Source organism: Rutilus rutilus (genome assembly GCF_951802725.1).
Source record: "Rutilus rutilus genome assembly, chromosome: 14".
Lineage (NCBI taxonomy): Eukaryota > Metazoa > Chordata > Actinopteri > Cypriniformes > Leuciscidae > Rutilus > Rutilus rutilus.
The window spans coordinates 35,293,142-35,319,147 of record NC_140219.1 but is presented as its reverse complement, the minus strand read 5'-3'; the positions used below and the strand labels follow the sequence as shown (position 1 = coordinate 35,319,147).

The 26,006-nt window shown below is 39.2% G+C and overlaps 1 protein-coding gene across 2 annotated transcripts in view; it reads left to right on the top strand.

Annotated features, from left to right (window-relative positions):
- The window catches only part of flt4 (fms related receptor tyrosine kinase 4), a 79,444-nt gene extending 54,381 nt beyond the window's left edge, over positions 1-25,063 (top strand). The window contains exons 11-30 of one of the 2 annotated variants that reach the window (XM_084431129.1): positions 1,045-1,171; positions 1,728-1,836; positions 3,397-3,738; positions 4,147-4,293; positions 9,662-9,793; positions 10,941-11,047; positions 11,312-11,447; positions 12,627-12,731; positions 12,816-12,929; positions 14,798-14,886; positions 14,996-15,116; positions 15,861-15,961; positions 17,336-17,458; positions 19,344-19,455; positions 19,550-19,649; positions 19,735-19,840; positions 20,893-21,005; positions 22,039-22,159; positions 22,250-22,335; positions 24,630-25,063. In XM_084431129.1, the coding sequence (XP_084287255.1) occupies positions 1,045-1,171; positions 1,728-1,836; positions 3,397-3,738; positions 4,147-4,293; positions 9,662-9,793; positions 10,941-11,047; positions 11,312-11,447; positions 12,627-12,731; positions 12,816-12,929; positions 14,798-14,886; positions 14,996-15,116; positions 15,861-15,961; positions 17,336-17,458; positions 19,344-19,455; positions 19,550-19,649; positions 19,735-19,840; positions 20,893-21,005; positions 22,039-22,159; positions 22,250-22,335; positions 24,630-24,819 (2,581 nt within the window). In that variant the 3' untranslated portion in view covers positions 24,820-25,063. The remainder of the gene's footprint in view (positions 1-1,044; positions 1,172-1,727; positions 1,837-3,396; positions 3,739-4,146; positions 4,294-9,661; positions 9,794-10,940; positions 11,048-11,311; positions 11,448-12,626; positions 12,732-12,815; positions 12,930-14,797; positions 14,887-14,995; positions 15,117-15,860; positions 15,962-17,335; positions 17,459-19,343; positions 19,456-19,549; positions 19,650-19,734; positions 19,841-20,892; positions 21,006-22,038; positions 22,160-22,249; positions 22,336-24,629) is intronic. The other variant, XM_084431130.1, reaches the window with a different exon arrangement.
- The last annotated feature ends 943 nt before the right edge of the window (positions 25,064-26,006 follow it).

Here is a 26,006-nt window from a genome sequence, read left to right as displayed (position 1 = left end):
CACACAGGAAGGCAGACGCATCTCAGAGCTCTTCCTGGTGTGGGATGTATCCTGATATTCCCGCTCTCCCACAGACACACACACACACACGCACACAGACACACAGACACACAGACACACACACACACACACACACACACACACACACACACACGCACACACGCACACGCACAGACGCACACAGACACACACACACACACGTTAGGGCGTGATATTCTTAGAGTTTCTACATGAAATGACCAGTAAATGATCTGTAAGTCTGACCTCCTGTAACACTTTATAATACAGTTCCTTCATTAATCAATAACTACACAGGAACACATGAGTGACGCACTATTAACATTCTAGTAACTACTACTAACTAACAAGAAACTCTGATTAATGAATTAGTAAGTAATAGCGCTCAGTTGAATGTGTTAGTTCACTATTAGCAGCTAATCAATAACTACTATTTTTGTTCATACCTCCCAGAGAACTACTATATACAGGTTCATAATTAACATGAATAATTCATAATTTATAACAAAAGGTAACGGTAACCCACTAGTAATGACTCAAGTGTTTCTACGTCCTTCTAAAGGAACTACTAATAATTTGGATCAGTATCTAAAGTGAAAAACATGATAACTCTCTAATATCGACTGAAGTCATTGTGAGCTTTGGAGATTTTTGTACGATTTTTGTAATAATTCCTTCCGATGGATTTGGTAACACTTGAGTCATTACTAATGGGTTACCGTTGCCTTACATTATACATTTTGCATTATTAATATTAATTATGAACCTGTATATAGTAGTTCTTATAGTCTTCAGTGAGGTATGAGAAAAACAGTAGTTATTGATTAGCTAATAGTGAACTAACACATTCAGCTGAGCGCTATTACTTACTGATTCATTAATCAGAGTTTCTTGTTAGTTAACAGTAGTTACTAGCGTGTTAATAGTGCGTTACTCATTTAGTTATTCATTAATGAAGGAACAGTATTATAGTGTGTTACCGGACCTCCTGCCATGTTCTTCACCGTTGTGTGTGTGTTTTCACAGGGGTCGAAGGGGACAGCGGGACAAGATTCCCATCTGCCAGAACTGGATAGATCTGGATCCCGAACAGGCCATCAACCCGATCGAGAGCATTGAGACTGTGACTGAGATGGTGGATGGGAAAGAAAAGGTTTCACTTCCTGTTTGAATTATTCTTATTTCCTGAAGATTTCCCATAAATGTCCGAACCAAATTGATGTGTCCGCAGCCTGAACCCTGAGCGCTGTCATGTGCCACCAGATTTCCCAAACTTGACATCCAGGGTGGGGGAGGTGGGGGTGGGGGGTGGGGGGGCGAATGCGTTACAATTTCCACTTTCGAAGTATTTAAACCCATCGTCCAGTTCTTGCTTCCTGGATGGAGACGGAATAAGCACATTAACACAGCACTCACTTCCTGTTTTCTGTCACACCTGTGAGGTCACTTCCTGTGTGTGACCCTGGGAGTTGTGAGAGTAACTCAGTAAACAGCTTAAAGTCATAATTTATTCACTCTTATCTCATTCTAAACCCCTTGAACGCAAAACCCCATTGATTTTTATTTTTTCCCACAATATCTTCTCTTCCACAGACGAGAGAATCGTACCGGTTTGAAACAACAACATGATTTGGACGAACTTTTCCTTTAACAATGTCTTTTTGCTGTGATCAACTCTTGAACTGAAATGTTTGGTGCTGTTTCCACAGACCGTCGGCCGTGTGGTCATTCAGATCGCCAATGTGTCGGCCATGTACAAGTGCTCGGCAGAGAACAAAGTGGGAACAGATCAACACTTGATATATTTCTACGTAACCAGTGAGTCTCACCAGCACACTTTAAACAAAGCTGTTTTTAGCTAATCAGCTTGTAATTCTTTCTTTCACTTGGTCTGTTGTAACTGTGACACTGATGGTGGTCACTACTGCTATACTTAAAGGGATAGTTCACCCTAAAGTCATCATTTACCCACCCTGGTGTTGTTCTAATGCCGTTTGCTCTTCTTTCTTTTATGGACCACAAAAGCAGAATTTTGGTAAAGAAACGTCCCGCTCGCGCTCGTCCACATAATGGCAGTGAATAGCGACTGGCATCAAGCTTTTATAAAAAGATGCAAAAGTATCACATCACTTCATTTTGCGTCTTTTTTAAAGCTTGATGCATGTCACTATTCACTGCCATTATGTGGACGAGCGCGAGCGGGACGTTTTCTTTTACTAAAATTCTCCTTTTGTGGTCCAGATTACTTTTGTGTTATGTTTACAAAAATTGTACATTTAACAGTATTTTACTGTAAAATTGCATGAAATGTCCTGTTAGATCTATTACAGTTTACCATACAGTAAATCTAACCAATGAACATTTTACTGTAGCATTTTTACCATCTTTTACTGTTAAAATTACAATTCATTCTTTAAAGTGCACAGACCAAGTGTGCCGCACACGTCCTGAAAAGTGAAGCCAAAGCGTTTTGATCGCCCCCTGGTGGCTGGATGCAGTATAGGTCATAAGCTCCGCCCCCTCCATATAATCGAATGGGACGCGACTCAAACTAAAAAAATCGAATTTACAATTTTTTCAAAAGATGGTTTCTGTCATTTTAGGTAGTTTAAGGTTGGACGTACTGGACGTTCAAGTGTTTTTCCAATAAGTTAGATTTTATTTAGTTATTTGATGCTGTAAAAACGGGGTGTGTCGTCATGATTGACAGCTGTGCCTGCGATTGAGTCTGTGGGCGGGACATTGTGACGTAATCAGCAACTACCGTTTCTAGGATATTTTGGCTTCATTTTTCTACAGTGGATGGAAGTGGAGATGCGTCGTCCATCTTACTTCAACATTGTTTGCATTGCTTTCCTATTTACTCGCTTAATAATGTTGGGTTAAAAATAACCCAACGAGTAACCCAACTATGGGGTGGTGTAGCACCTTCCCAACTGTGGGTTATTTTAACCCTGTGCATTGGGTTAAAAGCCAGTTGGGTTAAAAGTAACCCAACAGTTAAGTTAACCATTTATTTTTATTCATGACCTTATTTAAATTAATAAAATACACTTTGTTTTCAAATACAGATTATTTATTTGTTTAAAACAATAAATATGTCTCAACAAATATATTTTTAAATCACAAACTAAATATCGGGGAGTCCAGAATTTAATGTAAATATACATAATTGTGAACATAAATTCAAAAATACACAAGTGTACAAACAACACACGTATTTAACCCAACAGCCGGGTTATTACAAAAAATGATCCAATGATAAAAAAAATGACCCAACTTTTTTTTAAATAACCCAACATAGTGACCCAATATGTGTAACCCAATGGTTGGGTTAAAAAAATAACCCAACGTTTTTTTTTTTTTTTTACTGTGTAGCTATCCCAGAAGGCTTCGGGATAGAGACGGAGCCCTCTGAGGATCCTCTGGAGCAGGATCTGGTGCGCCTGAAGTGTAACGCAGATAACTACACCTACGAGAACCTGCGCTGGTACCGTCTGGACCCGCAGGCCGTTCCTCCAGAGCTGGACTGCAAGAGTCTGCACCAGTACGCCGAGTCTCTGGGCGGGAATCTGTCCTTCCAGACCGCCAGCAACAACTGGGTCCTGGAGCTCAGCATCCCCAGCATCCAGCTGCAGGACGAGGGCAACTACGTGTGTGAGGTGCAGAACCGGCGCACTGGGGAGAAACACTGCCACCGCAAGTACATCCCAGTCAAAGGTGAAGCTCATTCACTGCTCAAATCTAGATGGCCAGTTTCATTTGCACACAGAACATTATCTGCAGCAGGGACTAGCTTCCAAAACCTAAGCTGCGTCTGCGTTTTATCTAATTGTGTAGTTCAAGCTGACAGCTGACAAAACCAGTCAAATATCAACTGAGTTCTGCTCATATTTGTTACATATTATTACCCTTTTCTAAACTATAGCGAATAAACGGTGATAATGTGAGAAATGTTAAAGGTGTACTGTAATTCCATATATACATTTTGACACACCACTTCTAATAATGTCAATTCTGTGTCTATACATGTGGCTGTCACTACTGTATCAGAACACCTAACCCACACCCCTCTCTCTCTCTCTGTCTGTCTCTCTCTCTCTCTCTCTCTCGCTCTCTCTCTCTCAGCACTGGAGGCTCCTCGATACCGGCACAACCCCACCAATCAGACGTTGAATGTGAGCGAGTCTCTGCAGATGGAGTGTGACGTGGAGGGCACACCCTCTCCACAGCTGTCCTGGTTTAAAGATAACCAACCCCTCCATCAGATCTCAGGTCAGGCACTCATGACAGCCCTTCATTAATGCTACTAAATCCACTAAAGAGCAGTGAGTGATTTTCTCTTTGTCTTTTGTTGTTTGATTAACATTAATGACATAAAGCAGCAGGAATATTAGGCTGCTAATCATTTTTACAGTGTACTGTAGTCTGATTAAAATGAAATGTATTTTAACTGAATTTGAATGCACATTAATTTAGTTTAGATTTGTTACATTTTTGCTTGCAATTAATGCAATTAAATTTGTGCAATTTTCATTTTTCATTTTTTTTATTTATCTCGAACAATCAGCAAAACAAAATTTTAAAACACAAAAAGTCAGAATTTAATAACTAAAAAACAAACAAAAATAAAATAAAAATATAAAAGGATTAGTTCGAGAAGGAGCAGGCGGAAGCAAATAGCTTATTTAATCCTGCCCCTTATTTCACAAAATAATATTATTACAATTTAAATAGATATGCAAATACCGCATATAATCTTTCAGGTCTTACAATAACTTACAACAATATACAACAATACCTTTAAATTACAATTCCATTCCTGACTTTAGGTCTGTTCATTTCTGTATTGGCCAAGTAATGATTTCTTTAATCTATTTTTGAAATGAATGATATTATGGCTCTGCTTGATGTTGTTGTTCAGTCCGGTCCATAAGGTGACCCCACAAACCGAAACACACATGCTTTTAACAGTAGTTCACACAAGAGGTTGTTTGAACACACAGTGTTTAATTGACTTAGAACAACATAATGATACTGAAAGTATTACATTACAAAAAGTGCACTTAAGTGTGTTTAGAAATATCATCATGAAAGTGTTAAAGTTAAATCTAATAGATATCATTACAAAGTGCATTTGTTAAGAAATATTGTCAGTGTATTCTCTTTAATTTTAGTTATATTATATTATCTTCAAGTGCACTTTTCAAAAAGTATACTTTTATGATTTGAAGCACACAAAAAGTATGCTTTCAGTACAATTAAGCACACTTATTTTTCACAAGGGAGCACTGAAAGACCAGTGAATGTTGTGAAGCAATTTCAGCTGCGTATAGAAAACTTGTCTCGTGAATTTTGCGTCAGCCTTTACATTGACCACCGATCAAACTATATAAAGGTATTATCGGCCGATATCGACTTGAGCTCCCGTATTCCCACACCACGAAACCTGTTCAAACCCGTATCCCACCTCAATAGTGTTTTACAATATACAGCATCAACACTTTACGTACCTAAAAATTCATTCTTATTTTTGCCGCAAGTACACAGTAGTAAAGACACCTAATATAAAGAGCTACGGCAAGCAGAAAGGTGTTCGGTGGTTAATACTGTGAGTTTGTCAGGATATGAGATTGTGAAGTAATCAACAGGTCCAGAAAATAATATCACATCATCTGTTTTAAATGTACACTATTTTCTTCCATTTCTCTGCATGTTGTTCAGCCCTCCTTCAGATTAACATAAATGTACCGATCCCATTACAGATTACATTATCCGCACCGCAGCAATCCCCTCTAGCTTAGCACATTCGAATAGGAACACACTTATTCATGAGCACATGCTTACACTCGCTCGCTCACACACACTAAATTGAATTCCAGTGCTGATGTAAAGCATTCAGGCTGACGTGCCGGAGGTCTGGGTGGGCCGTTGGACTCCTGTATATATACGGCTCTGGGAATGTGTATGTGGGCTGATACCAGTGGGCCGTAAGTGAATTCGCATGCAGTGCATGTACAGTCTGTGGAAAGGTGTAATGCGGAGGATATTATATCGGGAGCAAACTGAGTTCAGGAGTTTAGCTTTTAGCAGGAGTGTGTGACTGGAATGTGTTAAAGTTGCTGAATCTGAATCCATAGCAAAACCACAGAAGGTTTTAGAGATTGTGAAATCCAGTGAAGTCAATTAAAGCATACGCTTCTGATTATCCCTCCAGCACAGTGACTAGTGTCGGCGTTATACCAGAGATTTCCTGATACAGATCTCAGCTGGCGTGTCATAGACGAGAGGAGAGATGTTTTAAACATTTGTGTTTAAATTTAAATTTGTGTTGTTTCAAGTCAGCTTCATTTTATAGCGATTTTTAACAATATAGATTGTTTCAGCTTTACAGTGATAATAGGAAATTACAGTAACAGATTGTTTGCCTTTAGGCAAGGTGCAAGTTTTGAAAATGTTTGAAAACGTTATCATCTCCGTGTTACACCGTGTGCTAACTACACGCGACCCGATGCGACGCCACGACGCGCGATAAAAGTTCTTCTACATGTTAATCAGAGTGCTTGTCCTATCCAGCCGCGACGGCGACACGCGACGACTCTATTTTAGAAATGGTTTCTATTTTTCTGACGTCGCGCTGGAACTACAAACACAAAGTGTGGCGATGATAATCTCAGGCACTGTTTATGTGCTTTATTTAATGTTAAAAGCATGCAATGTGACTTTGAATATAATTTAGTGCTCCAGCTTTGTAGCTGTAAAAGTAACAATGGATAATTCACCTCAGATCCTGAAATTAAACAAATGGAAACAAGAACGTTCAAACTGTGAACAAACAAGTGTATTCTTCGACAAAGATTGTTTTAGTAACTCAGTAGCATATGTCTTTTTAATAATGTTTAAATGGTGTAATATTTGTGAATTTGATTATGTAGCTACTTATCCATGTTCATGCGAGTGCTGTCGAGATTACTCTCTGGTGCCGCGCACTCGCCGCGAGACTCCGCCCACACGCTGTTCTGATTGGCTGACTCCACCCACACACTGTTCTGATTGACAGACTCCGCCCACACGCTGTTCTGATTAGCTGACTTCGCCCACACGCTGTTCTGATTAGCTGACTCCGCCCACACGCTGTTCTGATTGGCTGACTCCACCCACACGCTGTTCTGATTGGCTGACTCCGCCCACACGCTGTTCTGATTGGCTGACTCCACCCACACACTGTTCTGATTGACAGACTCCGCCCACACGCTGTTCTGATTAGCTGACTCTGCCCACACGCTGTTCTGATTGACAGACTCCGCCCACACGCTGTTCTGATTGGCTGACTCCGCCCACACGCTGTTCTGATTGGCTGACTCCACCCACACGCTGTTCTGATTGGCTGACTCCGCCCACACGCTGTTCTGATTAGCTGACTCCGCCCACACGTTGTTCTGATTTGCTGACTCCGCCCACATGCTGTTCTGATTGGCTGTGGGTTTTGATTGATTTTGATGCATCTCGCAGTGGCGTCGCGTCTAGTGTGGACAGACAAATTATTTGTCGCTGGAATCTTATCTTATCGCGTCTGGTTAGGACACGTTGTAAACTTCAAAAACGTGAATCTGTGAAAACTGTGTGGTATGCGTGTTTGCATACAGTATATGCACTGGCACATTGCAGGCACAAGGTCTTACTTTAAAAAGTTTCTCTACACTCTTAAAGAAAAGGGTTCCATTCTGGGGTTCCATATACGAAGCGGTGATAGAGTGATAGTTGACACTTCACTTCATCAGGTCTGGATACGGCCCGGATCCGGCAGACCACACACACACTCCTTTACATTCAGTCCACCTTATCAGAGCAGACGTGGCCATTTGTGTGAGGCTTCCGCTTTCATCCGCTTCCAGTTATTTTAGCTGTGTAAAAACAGTCGTAATGCTGCTTGATATTGCAAACGGTTATTTGTTATCATATCGTTTTAGATGTATTATCATAATCGTAAACACACTGGTTTGTAGCGCAAATATTCTTACTGTTTAGCCTACTGCACTTTGTTTTACTTCTAGTTGTTTCCCTAAAGCGGAGAAATGAATCTCAACTCTCGCACATTCACAGAAAATAGATTACCTCTGAGCTGCAAAATAAGGTGGATTAACTGATACATGAGTTAATTAAATACTACTTATCGTCACATGTTAAACCTACTCTAAACTCACTTATTTGACTATAATTATTATTTAGTATATGTGACATTAAAATTACACTCTAAGTGAGGTCCATTGTAATGAGGATTATATTGTGATATAAATAATTTTATAATATTTATGTTATGCTTTAAATGGTAAAATTGTGTTAATTAGCCTTGGCTGACTTAAATTGTGACGGGCGACCCGCAGGACGTCTTGGATTTGATTTTGAGTCATTCGACAAAGAACAGAGGACAGAAAAGTCGGTGGATTTAGAGTTGATCACAAACGCACACTTAAAATAAAGGTTCTTTATTGGGATTGATGGTTCCATGAAGAACCTTTAACATCTATGAAACCTTTCAAATGCACACAAGGTTCACTGGTTCATTTAACCCTCATCCTTTCCTCACACTGTGTAACACATCTTTCCCTCACGGGTCAAAATGACCCACAGCCTTAAAATTAGACTGAATTTTTTTGGTGTCCAGAAAGCTTATTTCATTTTGATAAAAAAAAAAAAAAAAAATGTAATGCAATTTTTGGGAGATTTTTTGTTATTTTGTTATTTTATTTACGTTACTAGAATTGGTCAATAAATAAATAGTAATTTAAGCACATTCCTCACATTCTTTCGACTTAATTTCAAAATAACTCACTATTTCATGCATACCGGTAACCCTTTTAATTCAGCTCTAAATATCTTACATTGGGTGTCTTTGCCGACCTCTTGTGGAAAATAAATAATATAACATGATATTTCATAACTCTTGCCACTAGATGGCCTTATAGCTCTATATGGAGCAACTGAGCTGTTCTTCTGGGTCGTAAAGTCAGTTCACTTCAGTATGCATTCAGATACACATTATAAAATCATTTTGTGGTAAAGTTTTAGCATTTTTAGTTTGAATTTTGAGCGTTTTTAGTTTTAAGGGGGTCAAATTGACCCGTGAGGGAAGGATTTGTTACTTTTTTAAAATTTCAACCACAAAACTTCTCGAATCCATTGACATTTTTTTTTTGTGTGTGTGTTTTCATGGTTCAGTGCATGGTTTCATTGTCAAGTGCAACAAAAGTCCTGGGGTCTTGGACCCTTTGATGAACACTAATTAAAAAATATTTTTTTTTATGAGTTTCGGGTCAAAATGACCCGAGGGAAGGATGAGGGTGAACTGATCACTGAAAGGATCTTTGAGGAACCAAAAATGTTTCTTCTGTTGCATCAAAACCCTCTATTGGAGCCTTTTTTTTTAAGAGGGCCATTTCATATGCATTAAGAACTCACTCATTCACAATGTTGGCCTGCTTTATATAAGTCAATTTTGTACACCGTTTCTCGTTGAACCAATTCAGGGGTAGATAGTGAAGGTGTTGATGATTGAAGAATATCACAGAACTTACAGTTCAGAGAAGAGCGCTGTAAGAAAGCCGGCAGATTGTGTGTTTGACAGTTTTGTGGATGTGTACAGGGATCCTGCTTCAGGACTCCAACCGGACTCTCAGCATTCAGCGAGTGCGAGAGGAAGACGCCGGTCTGTACACCTGCACCGCCTGCAACCAGAGGGGCTGCGTTCAGTCCTCGGCCACGGTGTCCATCATCGGTGAGATCCTCTAGGTGGCGCTGTAGGATACAGTTCACTCTTCTGCCTTGCCCTTCAGTTTAACCCAGACAGCAACATAGTGTCGGCCCAGATCCGGCCCACATCTGGCACACATGGATTCCACACGGCCCAGATGTGGGCCGGATCTGGGCCGACACTATGTGTCTGTCTGGGAAGTCATTTAGTAGAGCATAAACAGTAGGTACAAGCTCATACACAGACTAACACACACTTTTGATTTATAGGCGCTTCACCCATTGACTTCTATTCTTAAATATTAAGCTAATGTTAAGTACTACACCCTAACTCTTCTCTAACTAATGAGGCGTTTACACGACATTGTTTTCAACTAAAAACAGAAAACTCTTTATGGCCGTTCATGCACACAACAGCAGCGTTTTGGGGGACTGAAAACACAAACTTATGAAAACGGGTTTCAAAGTGAACGTTTTTGAAAAATATACCGTTATCGTCTCCATGAATTTGTGCAGACGGTGATGTCATGTACATGCATATTACGTGTTCAGGCGTGTAGAGTTTCTTTACAAATAGACATCGCCATCTACTGGCCTGGCAGCAGAATACAGCGATTTTAGACGTTTTCATGGATCCGTGCGAACGGGGTCGTTTTAACGACATTGTCGTTTGTACGTGAAAAAACTAAGCAAAAACATTTCCGTTTTTGATACATCGTTGTCGTGTGAACGTATCCTTAAACTACACCTTTTGAACGTATTTAGTCTTTTATAACCTTCATGCATCTCTTCTTTACCATTTAAATGTTTGTGTATTAATATATTTTAATGTATTAAAATCATGAAATACGTAATAATTTAAATAATAAATAATAATATAATAAAATAAAAAAACGTTGGATATGTTGTTTTAGTCAACTGTAACAGCAAATATGTAAATCCCCTTTTATGTAATATTAGTGCATGGAATATAATTTTGATGTTCAAAATATAATTTTGTAGCATTTTTCTTTGAGGAAAAATAAGCAACAAATGGCAAGAAAATCATATTTTATTATCATGAGAATTTGATTCTGGATCTTTTACATGTAATTAGAAAAATCACTTTTAGAAGACGTGAGCTTTTATGTTGGTTTCTAAGCTTTAACACAATAACATGTTTTGTCTGCCAGGCTCTGATGACAAGACCAATGTAGAAATAGTGATTCTCATCGGGACGGGAGTCATCGCCATCTTCTTCTGGGTCCTTCTCCTCGTCATCTTCTGCAACGTGAAGCGGGTCAGTGCAGTCGTTCTCTTCACATCCAAATCACAACTGCATTATTCAAGAATATAGCAACTCAAGGAGCGCACACTGATGCCTGCCAGGCCTTTCAATAACAATGTGAAATTGACATCGACAATGCCTTGCCTTCAGTGCAACGTACGAGCAAAACCCAAATCAGCATGAGCAGCGGAGTCAGCGATTCTGCAAGCCTCGGGCTCGCTCCTCTTATAGGCTGCGGGATCATCCAGAACTAATGGTTATGATGCTGTCCTGCAGGTGAACCCGGCCGATATCAAGACCGGCTATCTGTCCATCATCATGGACCCGGGAGAAGTGCCGCTGGAGGAGCAGTGTGAATACCTGTGCTACGACTCCAGCCAGTGGGAGATCTCCAGAGACCGGCTGCGCCTCGGTACTGTCACTGATCCTTCAGTTCAACAGCTCTCGTGTAGGATTCAGATCGGCCCAAATGCAGAGCATTCATGGCTGGTGTCCCAGAAGTGAAGCGTTTTTTTTAATATTTTCAGGGGAGTCCTAAAGTCCCCCTGTAGTCAATAATTGTATTCCTTTAAACTCATCTTTGATCACCAAAATATATTTTTTTTAGTTATGCCTTAAAATAGCTTGAATGTAACTCGACACCCTTGCCTCATTTAGTATGCGTGGTTCTATGAATATGCAAATGAGCCCCGCCTCCACTCACTCACTCAGCTCAGAGATCCACTGGTTGACGATCACACGTTGATCTGATTGGTTACAAGGTAGTTTGTGACGTCAGAAACACCAGCGATTTCAAAGCGTGTTTTTGAGACTGTCTTTGGTTCACTGCAGTTTTAAGGAGGAAATACTCAGCAATGGTGTCGACTTATGAATTTACACATGGTTTGTCTTAAAGCATATTAAAAACACCACATAGACACATAAACAACATTAAATGCTGGATTTCCACCACAGGGGGACTTTAAATCAACATTTAGGAATCCTATGGGAATGTGATTTTTGAGGGAAATGCAGGTCGTTTGTGAGTTGATGCAAAACTAATAATTGAATCAAATTTAACATTAAAATAAAAAAAATGGGACTGCACAATTAATCTAAATGAAACTGAAATAGCAGATTATCTCAAATCGAGATGATCAAATCAAAGGCAGTGATTTAAAGAAGCATATGTTGCGCTGCGTGTTTCAGAGTGAAGAGCGACACGGTGTTCATTTACACAATTTCACCAATATTCCTCTAAAATTAAGAGTTAAACGTTTAAGGGTTTATGAGTTTGAAAGTGAAAAATTAACTCATCTTTGATCACCAAAATGACATATTAAAAAAAAATTTCCGTGAAAAAGTGTCTTTATGCCTTAAAATATCTTGAATGTAACTCGACACCCTTGCCTCATTTAGTATGCGCGGTTCTATGAATATGCAAATGAGCCCCGAGGAGTTAACTTTCCAGCTAACTGGAACGTACAGATGTTACCCGAGTTATTTCAGATTTATTCAGTCACGTTTAATAATAATTTTCACTGTACTGATTTGGGACGCACACACATTCTACTCTCATGATGAACTGTGAAACCCGTGTCCGTGTTTGCAGGGAAGGTGCTCGGGCATGGAGCTTTCGGGAAGGTGATCGAAGCCTCCATGTTTGGACACGACAAGAAAACCTCTTCAAACACCGTGGCTGTGAAGATGCTGAAAGGTTCAGTCTCACCCATAAACTGTAGAGAATGCAGAAATGCCCGTTGACTTTCACATGCGTTTACTGAAGTGTTGTGTATGACAGAGGGAGCCACAGCCAGCGAACACAAAGCGCTGATGTCAGAACTGAAGATCCTCATTCATATTGGAAACCATCTCAATGTGGTCAACCTTCTCGGAGCCTCCACCAAACCCAACGGTAGGAGAATCCAGTATAAAACAGATACTTCTGTTCCTGTGTGCAGATTCCCAGACAGCAACACGTTCAGACTGCCAGTCCAAATCCGATTATTTGCGTATGCGATTGAAATGATGATCTAAAACTAATGATGTCCACACAGTGAATCGCAACTGGTCGATCCGATGTGTGTGTCCATGCAGCTCTTTCGTTCTCTGGAATATTTGCATTGGTTTCTATGGCAATGGCGTCAAAAACTACAACAAAAACCACAACATGGACGAGTTTGCAATGTTTTATATTTTACAACATGGAAATGTTTAGCATGTTTGCTATAACAACGTCTGACGTTCTACGATTTATGTGGCGTGAGAAAGTCCAACCCGATCTCACGACAATTCGACCTCAATTTGCTAAATCGTACATATTTTACGAGTTGCCCAATTCGTATGAATTCGTACGAATGACCTACCCCTGACCCCGCCCCTAAACCTACCCAATCAAGTGGGTTTAGACAAATCGTACGAATTCGTCTTAATTAGCCACCTTTTTAGGCACCTTTTAATCACTCATACGAATTCGCACGAATGGGTCGTGAGATAGCGTTGGAAAGTCACATAAACCACGTGGAATCCGATCTGAGTGGTCAGACTGAAACGGATTTCCAGAAATGTGATTTGAATATGATTTTAAACCACATATGGATGTAGCTCGAAACGGATTTGTAAAATAGCATTTCATGTTCACACTAGCTAAATCTGATCAGATTTCAGTCGGATATGCAGATTTGGGCTGAAAGGCTGAACGTAGCCACAGTGTCGGCCCAGATCCGGTCCACATCTGGATCGTGTTGAATCCACGTGTACCAGATGTGGGCCGGATCTGGGCCGACACTACGTTGCTGTCTGGGTTTGGTGATCCAGATATACAGTACAGGTCAAAAGTTTGGAAACATTACTATTTTTAATGTGTTTGAAAGAAGTTTCTTCTGCTCATCAAGCCTGCATTTATTTGATCAAAAATACAGATTTTTTTTTTAATATTGTGATATATTATTATAATTTAAAATTATTGGTTTTTAATTTATTATACTTTAAATTATCATTTATTTCTGTGATGCGAAGCTGAATGTTCAGGATCATTACTCCAGTCTATCACATGATCCTTTAGAAATCATTCTAATATGATGATTCATTATCAAAGTTGGAAACAGTTCTGCTGCTTAATATTTTTTCATAACCTGTGATAACCTTTTTTAGGATACTTTGATGAATAAAAAGTAAAAAAAAAAAAATATATATATATATATAAAAAAGAAGCAAATGTTTTAAAAATAGAAATCTTTTGTAACAACAATATACACCACTGGTCAGTAAATTTTTTTCTTTCTTTTTTTGAAATAAATCAATACTTTTATTCAGCAAGGATGTGTTAAATTGATAAAAAGTGATCATATTTTTTTATTTTTAATAAATGCAGTTCTTTTTAACCTTTTATTCATCAAATATATTAGGCAGCAGAACTGTTTCCAACACTCATAATAAATCTGAATATTAGAATGATTTCTAAAGGATCATGTGATAGACCGGATGTCACATGTGACACTGAAGACTAGAGTAATGATGCTGACAATTCAGCTTTGATCACAGGAATAAAGTATTTTTTAAAGTATTTTAAGTTGTAATAATATTTCACAATATTACTGTTTTTTTTTTCTGTATTTTTGATCAAATAAACGCAGCCTTGATGAGCATTAGAGACTTATTTCAAAAATATAAAAAAAATCGTAATGTTTCCAAACTTTTGACCTGTACTGTAGAAATATTACGTATCTGTCTGCTGCATCCTTCCATACTTCTTTCTAAACCTCTGCTTGATCTGATTGTCAGGTCCTCTCATGGTTATAGTGGAATATTGTAAATATGGAAATCTCTCCAACTTCCTGCGTGCCAAGAGGGAGTTCTTCTTACCATACAGGGTGAGAGAGACTCAAATGCTCACTTTTATAACAGGATGAAATGCATATATGCTTCCTCTCACAACAGCACGACAGTCAGTGATAATGAGGTGTGGTGTAACATTTGCAGGATCGTTCTCCTAAAACCCAGAGTCAGGTGCGCCGCATGATAGAAGCGGGTCAGGCCGGTCAGCTTGAGCATCGGGCGTCCAGCTCCTCCAACACCAGCCCTGCGGCGGCACAGTCTCGCGGTGAGGGTCAATACACACACACACACTGAGAGATTACACAGCCCTGCATCTTACATACATACATAACTGATGGGTAATTAATATAATCCTTGATAATAGGTGATAGGAGATATAGAAAATAGAAGAAAGAAAGAAGATATAGGGCCGGATCTAATGCTGCGGGTCATGTGCTTTTGGAAACATCGTACATTTATCATCAGGGCAACTTTTCATAGTCGGAAACTTGTAATTACAACTGGGAAACTCAGAGATAATATTGATGGCCAAGTGTCCGAGTTGTAAGGGAGAAGAGTAGAGCACGATTTCTGTAGCAAATTATAGGTTTCAATCTTTTATCTAAATACAGACAGCTTGTTAATATGCTTGTCATTTCGGTCAGTGATTTGATGCGGATTTAACTTTTTTTTAAGGATAATGGCATGTAGTTGAATTTTAAAATATGCTCCAGTAAACCTGGGTTTCATGTTTTCGACAACAAAGCACTTGAACGTGACATACTCGTAATTACGTCTTCTGAAGTGGGACTAGCACATGAAGGCATCATAAATCATGTGGGAATCCCACCGAGGGCTATAAAGAGCTTAATGAGAAACTAACGGAGGGACTGAGCCATATTAGCAGAGCAGAACATCATGAAGACATTGAGGACGGCTCCTCGGAAGCACTCGGTCCACCTGAGGAATCACTGATTATTACATTACCTTCCTGACAGCTTACTTAGCAAACTCTTCTATATTTCCCCAGCTGCGGTGGACGATCTCTGGAAGACCCCGCTCACGATAGAGGACTTGATATGCTACAGCTTTCAGGTCGCGCGAGGAATGGAGTTTCTGGCGTCTCGTAAGGTACATTACTGTATAACTTACTCCCGCTCCATCGCTCTGATGATCCTCAGGCACACTCAGCGGGTTATGGATTATGTTTCAGTGACTTAAGATCTCTAAGAGTACTATTAAACTCACCTACCAAGTGTCTATCGCTAGCAAAGCCTAGCAACTAGCTTAGTTAGCACATGCTAGCAACATGCTACAACACGCTAGCTCTAATGCTAATTCATGCTAGCAATGTGTTAATTCATGCTAGCAAATTTGTTAAAACGTTATCAGCATGTTGAATCATGGTAGCAATGTATTAAATCAAGATAGCAACGTGTTAAAACATGCTAGGAACATGCTAAATCATGCTAGCTATGTGTTACAACATATTAAAATGCAAAATCATGCTAGCAACGGGTTAAAACATGCTAGCAAAATAGTAATTCATGTTAGCAACATGTTATATTGTGCTAGCAAATGTTAAATCATGCTATCAATGTGTTAAATAATGCTAGCAACATACTTATTCATGCTTGCAAAATGCTATTTAATGGCAGCAATGTGCTAAAACATGCTAGCAGAATGTTAAATAATGCCAGCAACCCGTTAATTTGTTTTAGCAATGTGTTAAAACATGTAAAAAAAAACATGCTAAAAACATGCTAGCAAGAATGCTAATTCATGCTAGCAACATGATAAATCATATTAGCAATGTGCTAATTCATGTTAGCAATGTGTTAAAACATGTTATCAGCATGTTAAATCATGGTAGCAATGTATTAAATCAAAGATAAAAACATGTTAAAACACTTAGCAACATGCTAAATCATGCTAGTTGATGTGTTAAAACGTTATTAAAATGCAAATTCATGCTAGCAATGTGTTAAAACATGCTAACAATATAGTAATTCATGTTTACAACATGTTAAAACATGCTAGCAACATGTTAAATCATGCTATCAATGTGTTAAATAATGCTATCAACATACTTATTTGTGCTAGCAACATGCTAATTCATGCCAGCAATGCGCTAAAACATGCTAACAACATGATAAAACATGTTAGCATGTTAAATCATGTCAGCAACGTGCTTATTCATTTTAGCAATGTTCTAAAACATGCAAGCAAAATGTTGAATCATGCTCGCAACAAAATAAAAAATGCTAACAATGAGCAAAAAAATTATAGGCTCATGCTAAGAAATGATAACAACATGATAAAACTTTCAAGCAACATGATAACACATACTAGGAAGCTTGTAAAACTTTCAAACTTTCAGACAAGGCTTTGTCAAGCCAACATGAAAATTTGTCCTGACGAACTTTACTTTCTAGTATAGATTTGCTGAGCTATTGTAAGGTCTAGAGGTGGTCACTGATCTTGGTTTGGCTCTGATTGTGGCAGTGTATTCATCGAGACCTGGCGGCCCGCAACATCCTCCTGTCCGAGAGCAACGTGGTGAAGATCTGTGACTTTGGTTTAGCGCGTGACATCTACAAAGACCCTGACTACGTGCGCAAAGGCAATGTAAGAGAAACCCTTCGACTGTTAGCATGAGCATGATCCAGAAAGATCTCTAGTGTACAGCTGGGTCAGTGTTTAAGTGTCATGAAAATAACATTATGTGAAATGTGAGCCCACATGAGATTCAGCATTGCAGTAAAGGCCAGAGCAACATTCAGCACATACTAGGGTTGCCAACTGTCCCGTGACGTCCCGTATATTGGGCCTAATTTATTTGTCCCGTACGTGACCTCCCTTGTCCTGTTTATTGACTGGTATGCTGATCTAACAACAGCAACACGACACTTGAGAATGATCACGACACCGGTCATCATCCAATCACAGCCCACACTCATTCACATCAGACCATACCAGTAACAAACTCTAAACTGAGAATGAATCATTCTTTTGGGACAAATCATTGTTTGATTTGCGAACAGAATCCTCTGCTGTCTGGTCGCTCCCGGTTCGATCTGGACTCGCGCTAACTGGCAAATCCCTTTCACTTTTCCGTGTTTTGATTTCGGCAAATCAGTTTTGCAGAATTCAACATCCATCCAGTCACGCAAGAATCTACCTGAGCGAATGATATGCTGATGTGATTTGCTGCTCAAGAAACATTTCTGATTATTATTAATGTAAAAAAAAAAAAACAAACAGGATTCTTTGATAAATAGAAATTTCAAAGGAGATTAATGCGTCCTTGCTGAATAAAAGTAGGCTATTACTTTCTTTAATTTCTTTCAAATGTAGTGTATAATGTTAGCCTGGTTAAAACCAGACCATTCTCAGTTATGGTCTGGCAAAGCTTCATTAATAACTCGTTTCCAAAGGGGCGTCACCAACGGACGTCACTCAAATGCCTCTGGGCGCAATTGGATAGACCTAAAACCAATCAGAGCGATCGTCATCGTGTAAAGCCATATGCTGCGTCCCAATTCACCTAAGTTACACTACGCCATAAAAGTATGAACTCTTTTTGTGAAGAAAAGGTATTTACTTTTGAATGTGTAGCAAAAAAGTAGGCAAGCTTTGGGACACACTACTTCGTCATCTTTATCGTAAGGATCTGTCGCGTGCGTCCTGTCACGTAAACTGCCCTGTCAATCATCTTGTCACAATTAAAATCCTCTATTAAATCTAATTTAATTTCCTACCGTTTCGGAGAGAAATGTAGTAGCACGTTCATCTGCCAGTGGGTCTTTCGTGGAGACTGTCCTCATGTGTTTGCCATTTGAATATAATAATGCATTTAAAAGGTGAACGGACGTCGCTCAAATGCCTCTGGGCGCAATTGGATAGACCTAAAACCAATCAGAGCGATCGTCGTCGTGTAAAGCCCGCCCCAACGTTTCTGATTGGTGCCGCGATTTGGACGGATTAGAAATGGGCTTGAATGAGCTCTTTGCCAGACTACTTGCAGAGCAAGTCTAAATTTGCCGGAAGTTGTCTGGGTTTTCCCAGGCTAGTATAATGTTACAAAAGCTTTCTATTTCAGATAAATGCTATTATTTTGGTGTAATGTGACTTTTTTTGTATGACCTTAAAATTCGTTTTAGAATTAAATTGTACATAATTAGGTTAAGCAAAACAAATGTGTTTCAGCCTGAGAACCTTTTAAACACATACAAACCTGAAATGACATAAACCGTGTGATACAGTACTACAAATACTTTGAGTGTCCCTTATTTTCCTGTAAAGAACCACAATTGTCCCGTATTTTTATTTTCTGAAGTTGGCAACCCTAGTACATACTAAATAAAAATCATTAGGAACGAATTCGATACCAGTAGTGTTACTGCATGACGTGCTCTGGGTATGAATGCTTGACCAGCATTGAGATCATCTCAGCTCCAGGATCCTGAGCCGAGAGTGTTCTCTCACAGTGAGGTGTTATCTGTGTTGGCAGGCCAGACTGCCTCTGAAGTGGATGGCCCCGGAGAGCATCTTCGATAAGGTTTACACCACTCAGAGTGACGTCTGGTCGTTCGGAGTCCTGCTCTGGGAGATTTTCTCTCTGGGTGAGGGTCTTTCACAGGCCTATGCCTATTCAACATACCGTGCTCTCTCTGTGTAAAACATCTATGGAGTCTTGACTGAACCTTGTCCCATCAGGAGCGTCTCCATACCCGGGCCTCCAGATCGATGAAGACTTCTGCACACGACTCAAAGACGGTACCAGGATGAGGGCACCGGACAATGCGTCCCCTGAAATGTGAGCGCAGGCCTGATGATTGTGTGTGTGTTTGGTCAGACTGATGACGTCGATAGAGTGCCCTGACGTGTGTGTGTTCTGGCAGATACGGCATCATGCTGGCCTGCTGGCAGGGCGAGCCCAGGGAGAGACCCATGTTTCCGGCTCTGGTGGAGATCCTGGGAGATCTGCTGCAGGAAAACAGTCTACCGGTGAGGAAACAAACACCACATCCAGTAATAATATCTGAGCATCACACTTTACCTGATCAAGCGTAGCGTCAGTTCTGGCAGGTCACGTTAGTCAAGCTCGCATCAGTGACTCTCAGCTGATCCACGTCGACCTATAGGAATACGACGCCTAAAATCTTGAATTAATGATATCTGCAATACATTCATGTTGATTCTGTTCTGTTCACCCTACGGGGCGTTATTGCTGCTCTTATCCATGATAGCCCAGAACAGAACCATACCGCCAATCCTAACTGTATGCTAACTGTCAATCGTATTTGACGAATAGCCAAAACATTATGACCAGTCACAGGTGAAGCGCGGCCCAGAAAACAATATAGTGTCGGCCCAGATCCGGGCCACATCTGGTAAACGTGGATTTCATACAGGCCAGATGTGGGCCGGATCTGGGCCGACACTATATCATATTGAGATCATCTCCTAAGGTCACATATTCAGGTCTGATTAGATCAGATTAGGTCAGTTCTCGTAATCAGTGTGTTGGATGCCGGAGAAATGCGCAGGAATAACCCATAATTTCACCATAAATGGAAGTTTTATCAGAAAACCAATCAGAAAGAAATCACTGGAAACAGCGAGATCACAAAACAAACATGATAAAAGCAACCATTTGCTGGCATTTTTGTTGTGTACTTAAAGATTTAAAACCCAAGCATCAATGTATTACCGCATTTTTACAATAATAAATAATAATAATAATATACACATCTGGAACACATGGATTTCACACGGCCCAGATGTGGGCTGGATCTGGGCCGACAAGGTGTTGTCCTGTTCTCCCCAATACCACCAAAAATCTGTGGGATCTGCTGGACCAATTAGTTCGAATAAGCGGCTCCACCTCACAACCTACAGGACTTAAAGGATCTGCTGTCAGAAGCCACAGGACGCCTTCAGGGCTCTGTAGAGTCCAGGCCTCGGAGGGTATACAGGCACTCAGATTGGGCAGGTGCTCATAATGTTTTGGCTCATATGTTTAGTGATTAAGTGAAATGCATTGTCTGTTTTCTTAGGAAATCCCGTTCAACGTGTCTCAGAGTTCAGAGGACGACGGCTTCTCACAAGCTTCCTCTCGCCCAGCATCACAGGAGGAGATCCGGCTGGCCTGCAACACACTGTCCACACGGTACACATCACTTCATCAGCGAGCGCGAGTGTTCCCAACCCTGGCAGGACTGAGGGATCAAATAATGGCCTGAAACTTTTAAAAGTTTCCATAAAAGTTTTATGGCTCATATATTCTGATATAGTGAGAATACGGAGGAAAAGACCCTGTTTTATTCAGAGGCCGAAACTGAGCAAAAAATATGCTGTTTATATACAAATATACAAAAAGTAAGATGAAATTCTGATGCTTGTAATGGAAATCAAACGCATATAAATATTAGTCGTCACTATATCTGCCAATAATATGTCTTAGTAAGATGATGCTTAGTTTTATGATCTGTAGTTTTTAAACATATAATGCAATACAATACAGTGATGACTGAGAGATGAACAAATAAACCTTCCTCAAAAGCCTGATGATCATATTTGATATGCAGGGCAGATTTGACAGCAGAAACACACGTGAAGCTCGAGCTGAAGGAGGACGTTTGTACAATTACACTAAAAAACGTTTACTTGTTAAAAAAGTCTAAACTATCACTGACACAGAAGGACCGGAGGAGAGCGTGTGCGACAGCAAAGTTGGGTTACACTTTATTTTAAGGTGTCATTGTTACAGTGTAATTATATATTTAAGTACTGAGTAATATTAATTAACTACATGTACTTACTATAGGGTTAGGGTAGGATTAGGGTTGGGTTGAGGGTTAGTTGCATGTAATTATGCATAATTTACTGTTATTACTATGGTAAGTACATGTAACAAGGACACTGTAAAATAAAGTGTTACCCACAGTTTTGATCATTTGAGGCCTCATAAATCTGTGCATCAGATATGAGACAGCAGACTTTACACTTTAAAATTAATGTTAGTAGGGATTTGAACAAACCTAAACAATTATCTTTGAATGATAAATCATGTCTTATTGAAGAGAGGTGTGCTATTACCTTTCTTGAAACCAGTAAAAACATCTCATGTATTTTCTTATCTCGGTAACAATCTCAAGACCAAAATATTGCAGTTATGAATGTACATGTGTCTCTGCGTCCAGATATTACAACTGCGTGCCGTTCTCGGGGTGCATCATGGTGGGAGCCTCGAGCTCGTGTCACCCGCGAGTCAAGACCTTCGAGGAGCTTCCCCTGGAAATGACATCACACAAGACACATCATGTACGGCCGAGACCTCCAGTATATCGAGTCTTTATTGGCTGAAGGATGTCAGGATCTGTGTGGTCTCATGCTGTGTGTGTGTGTCTACAGGACAGCCAGACGGACAGTGGGATGGTGTTGGCTTCAGACGAGCTGGAGAGGTTTGAACACAAGCACAGAGGAGCCATGCTGAAAAAGTAGGTGAATCATTTAGCGTGTGTAAGTGGTCAGTTTTCATCATTAAAGGGTTCATTATAATAAAAAAAAATAAAAAATAAAAAATGTGCCCATGATTTACTCACTCTCAACCCATCCTAGCTGTAAAATACTTTCTTTCAGACGAACACAATCTGAGATATATGAAAAAATATATCCTGACTCTTCAAAGCTTTATAATGGGAGTCAATGGCCGTTTCTGTTTTGAAGACCATAAAAATACATCTATCCATCATAAAAGTGCATCTGTCCATCATAAAAGTGCATCTATCCATGATAAAAGTGCATCTGTCCATCATAAAAGTGCATCTGTCCATCATAAAAGTGCATCTATCCATGATAAAAGAGCATCTATCCATCATAAAAGTGCATCTGTCCATCATAAAAGTGCATCTATCCATCATAAAAGTGCATCTATCCATCATAAAAGTGCATCTGTCCATCATAAAAGTGCATCTATCCATCATAAAAGTGCATCTATCCATCATAAAAGTGCATCTGTCCATCATAAAAGTGCATCTGTCCATCATAAAAGTGAATCTATCCATCATAAAAGTGCATCTGTCCATCATAAAAGTGCATCTATCCATGATAAAAGAGCATCTATCCATCATAAAAGTGCATCTATCCATTATAAAAGTGCATCTATCCATCATAAAAGTGCATCTATCCATTATAAAAGTGCATCTATCCATCATAAAAGTGCATCTATCCATCATAAAAGTGCATCTATCCATTATAAAAGTGCATCTATCCATTATAAAAGTGCATCTATCCATCATAAAAGTGCATCTATCCATGATAAAAGTGCATCTATCCATCATAAAAGTGCATCTATCCATTATAAAAGTGCATCTATCCATCATAAAAGTGCATCTATCCATCATAAAAGTGCATCTGTCCATCATAAAAGTGCATCTATCCATGATAAAAGAGCATCTATCCATCATAAAAGTGCATCTATCCATTATAAAAGTGCATCTATCCATTATAAAAGTGCATCTATCCATCATAAAAGTGCATCTATCCATGATAAAAGTGCATCTATCCATCATAAAAGTGCATCTATCCATTATAAAAGTGCATCTATCCATCATAAAAGTGCATCTATCCATCATAAAAGTGCATCTGTCCATCATAAAAGTGCATCTGTCCATCATAAAAGTGAATCTATCCATCATAAAAGTGCATCTGTCCATCATAAAAGTGCATCTATCCATGATAAAAGAGCATCTATCCATCATAAAAGTGCATCTGTCCATCATAAAAGTGCATCTATCCATCATAAAAGTGCATCTGTCCATCATAAAAATACATCTATCCATCATAAAAGTGCATCTGTCCATCATAAAAGTGCATCTATCATCATAAAAGTGCATCTGTCCATCATAAAAGTGCATCTATCCGTCATAAAAGTGCATCTGTCCATCATAAAAGTGCATCTGTCCATCATAAAAGTGCATCTGTCCATCATAAAAGTGCATCTATCATCATAAAAGTGCATCTGTCCATCATAAAAGTGCATCTATCCGTCATAAAAGTGCATCTGTCCATCATAAAAGTGCATCTGTCCATCATAAAAGTGCATCTGTCCATCATAAAAGTGCATCTATCCATCATAAAAGTGCATCTATCCATCATAAAAGTGCATCTGTCCATCATAAAAATACATCTATCCATCATAAAAGTGCATCTGTCCATCATAAAAGTGCATCTATCATCATAAAAGTGCATCTGTCCATCATAAAAGTGCATCTATCCGTCATAAAAGTGCATCTGTCCATCATAAAAGTGCATCTGTCCATCATAAAAGTGCATCTGTCCATCATAAAAGTGCATCTGTCCATCATAAAAGTGCATCTATCATCATAAAAGTGCATCTGTCCATCATAAAAGTGCATCTATCATCATAAAAGTGCATCTGTCCATCATAAAAGTGCATCTGTCCATCATAAAAGTGCATCTGTCCATCATAAAAGTGCATCTATCATCATAAAAGTGCATCTGTCCATCATAAAAGTGCATCTGTCCGTCATGAAAGTGCATCTATCCATGATATCCACTTCAAAACAAAAAACGGCCATTCACTCCCATTATAAAGCTTGGAAGAGCCAGGACATTTTATTATATAACTCTGATTGTGTTCGCCTGAAAGAAGAAAGTATTTTACACCTAGGATGGGTTGAGAGTGAGTAAATCATGGGTAAAGTAAGTAAATCTATTTGAATGTTTCTGGTGAACTATCCCTTTACTCGTCTGTCTCTGTCCTCTTCAGTGTGTCGGCGGGTCACAGCACAGAGCGGCTCATCAGTTCTCCATCCGCCAGCTCATCTCGTCCTCCCTTCTTCAGCCAACTCTCAGGCCAGACCTTCTACAACAACGAGTACGGCCAGCTGTCAGAGGAGGGCGTCTGCGACTTCTTCTCCTCCTCGGATCAGGCCTGCCCGGCAACATCCAACCTGTAGCTGCACTGATTGGCCAGCCGCACCCAGGCCCCGCCCCCTCCACACTAACTGAACTGATGTCTAGCTTTGTGCAGTTCTCTCAGCAGCCACTGGGTGGCACCATTACGTCAACTTCAAAACAAAAAAAAGTATTTTAACACCTTAGTTCCATATATCTTTATATAAAGAGTAAACTTCTTTTTATTTGTACAAAAAAAAAGACAAAAGAGCCAGAATGGAGAAAAAAATAAAGGAATATATCTACTTTTGACTGATTTCTTCATATTTGATGTTTTATATATATATATATATATATATATATATATGAAGAGTTAGTCTCTAAGTGCCATCTGAAATTTTCTTCTAGAATGATCATTTTTTTATCAAGCTTGTATATTTAAGTTCAATAATTTCACTTAAATGGAAATGAAAATGACCTATTAATTGTCATTTAAGTGAAATTACTGAACTTAAATATACAAGCTTGATAAAAATGATCATTCTAGAAGAAAATTTCAGATGGCACTTAGAGACTTTTGCATCTGAACTCTTCATATATATATATATACACATATTAAGATATATATTAATATTTATAAAAATGTATTTATTTTCATATTTATTGTTTAATGTCCTTAATTTATAAATCTATATAAGTACTTTATATATTTATAAATACATACACATTTTAATGTAAATACACACACACACTTATATATGTTCTTATGGATAATAAACTGAAAGTACTCATTTAATAAGCGAATTAAGAAAACAAAAGTCTTGTAACATAATGCCCCATAATGTTTATTTTCATTCTTTTCCAACATTGTGGTAAACCTTTATTAAAATCATGAAAAAAAAAAAACACTAACCCAAATTTTGAAAAGACATACAAACCCAAGTGTTGCTGTGGTTTAATCTAACCATGGTAAACAAGGACAGGAAACGTAGCTCAGAAGACCATGATGATGATGATGATGATGATGATTTACGTATGCTAACATGACAACTCAACGGTCTCAGGCTTGTTTGATTAAAACAATAACTAAAGCTTCTGAAAGACTGACATTAAGCAGAAACGTAGGCTGTGGTTTCTGTGTTCGCTGGAGGAACTGAAAGCACACTTCTGTTGGCATGTCAACAGCGCATCAACACGTATCTGAAGCGGCGTGTGAAACCGGTTCAACCCGAACATGATCAAAACACTG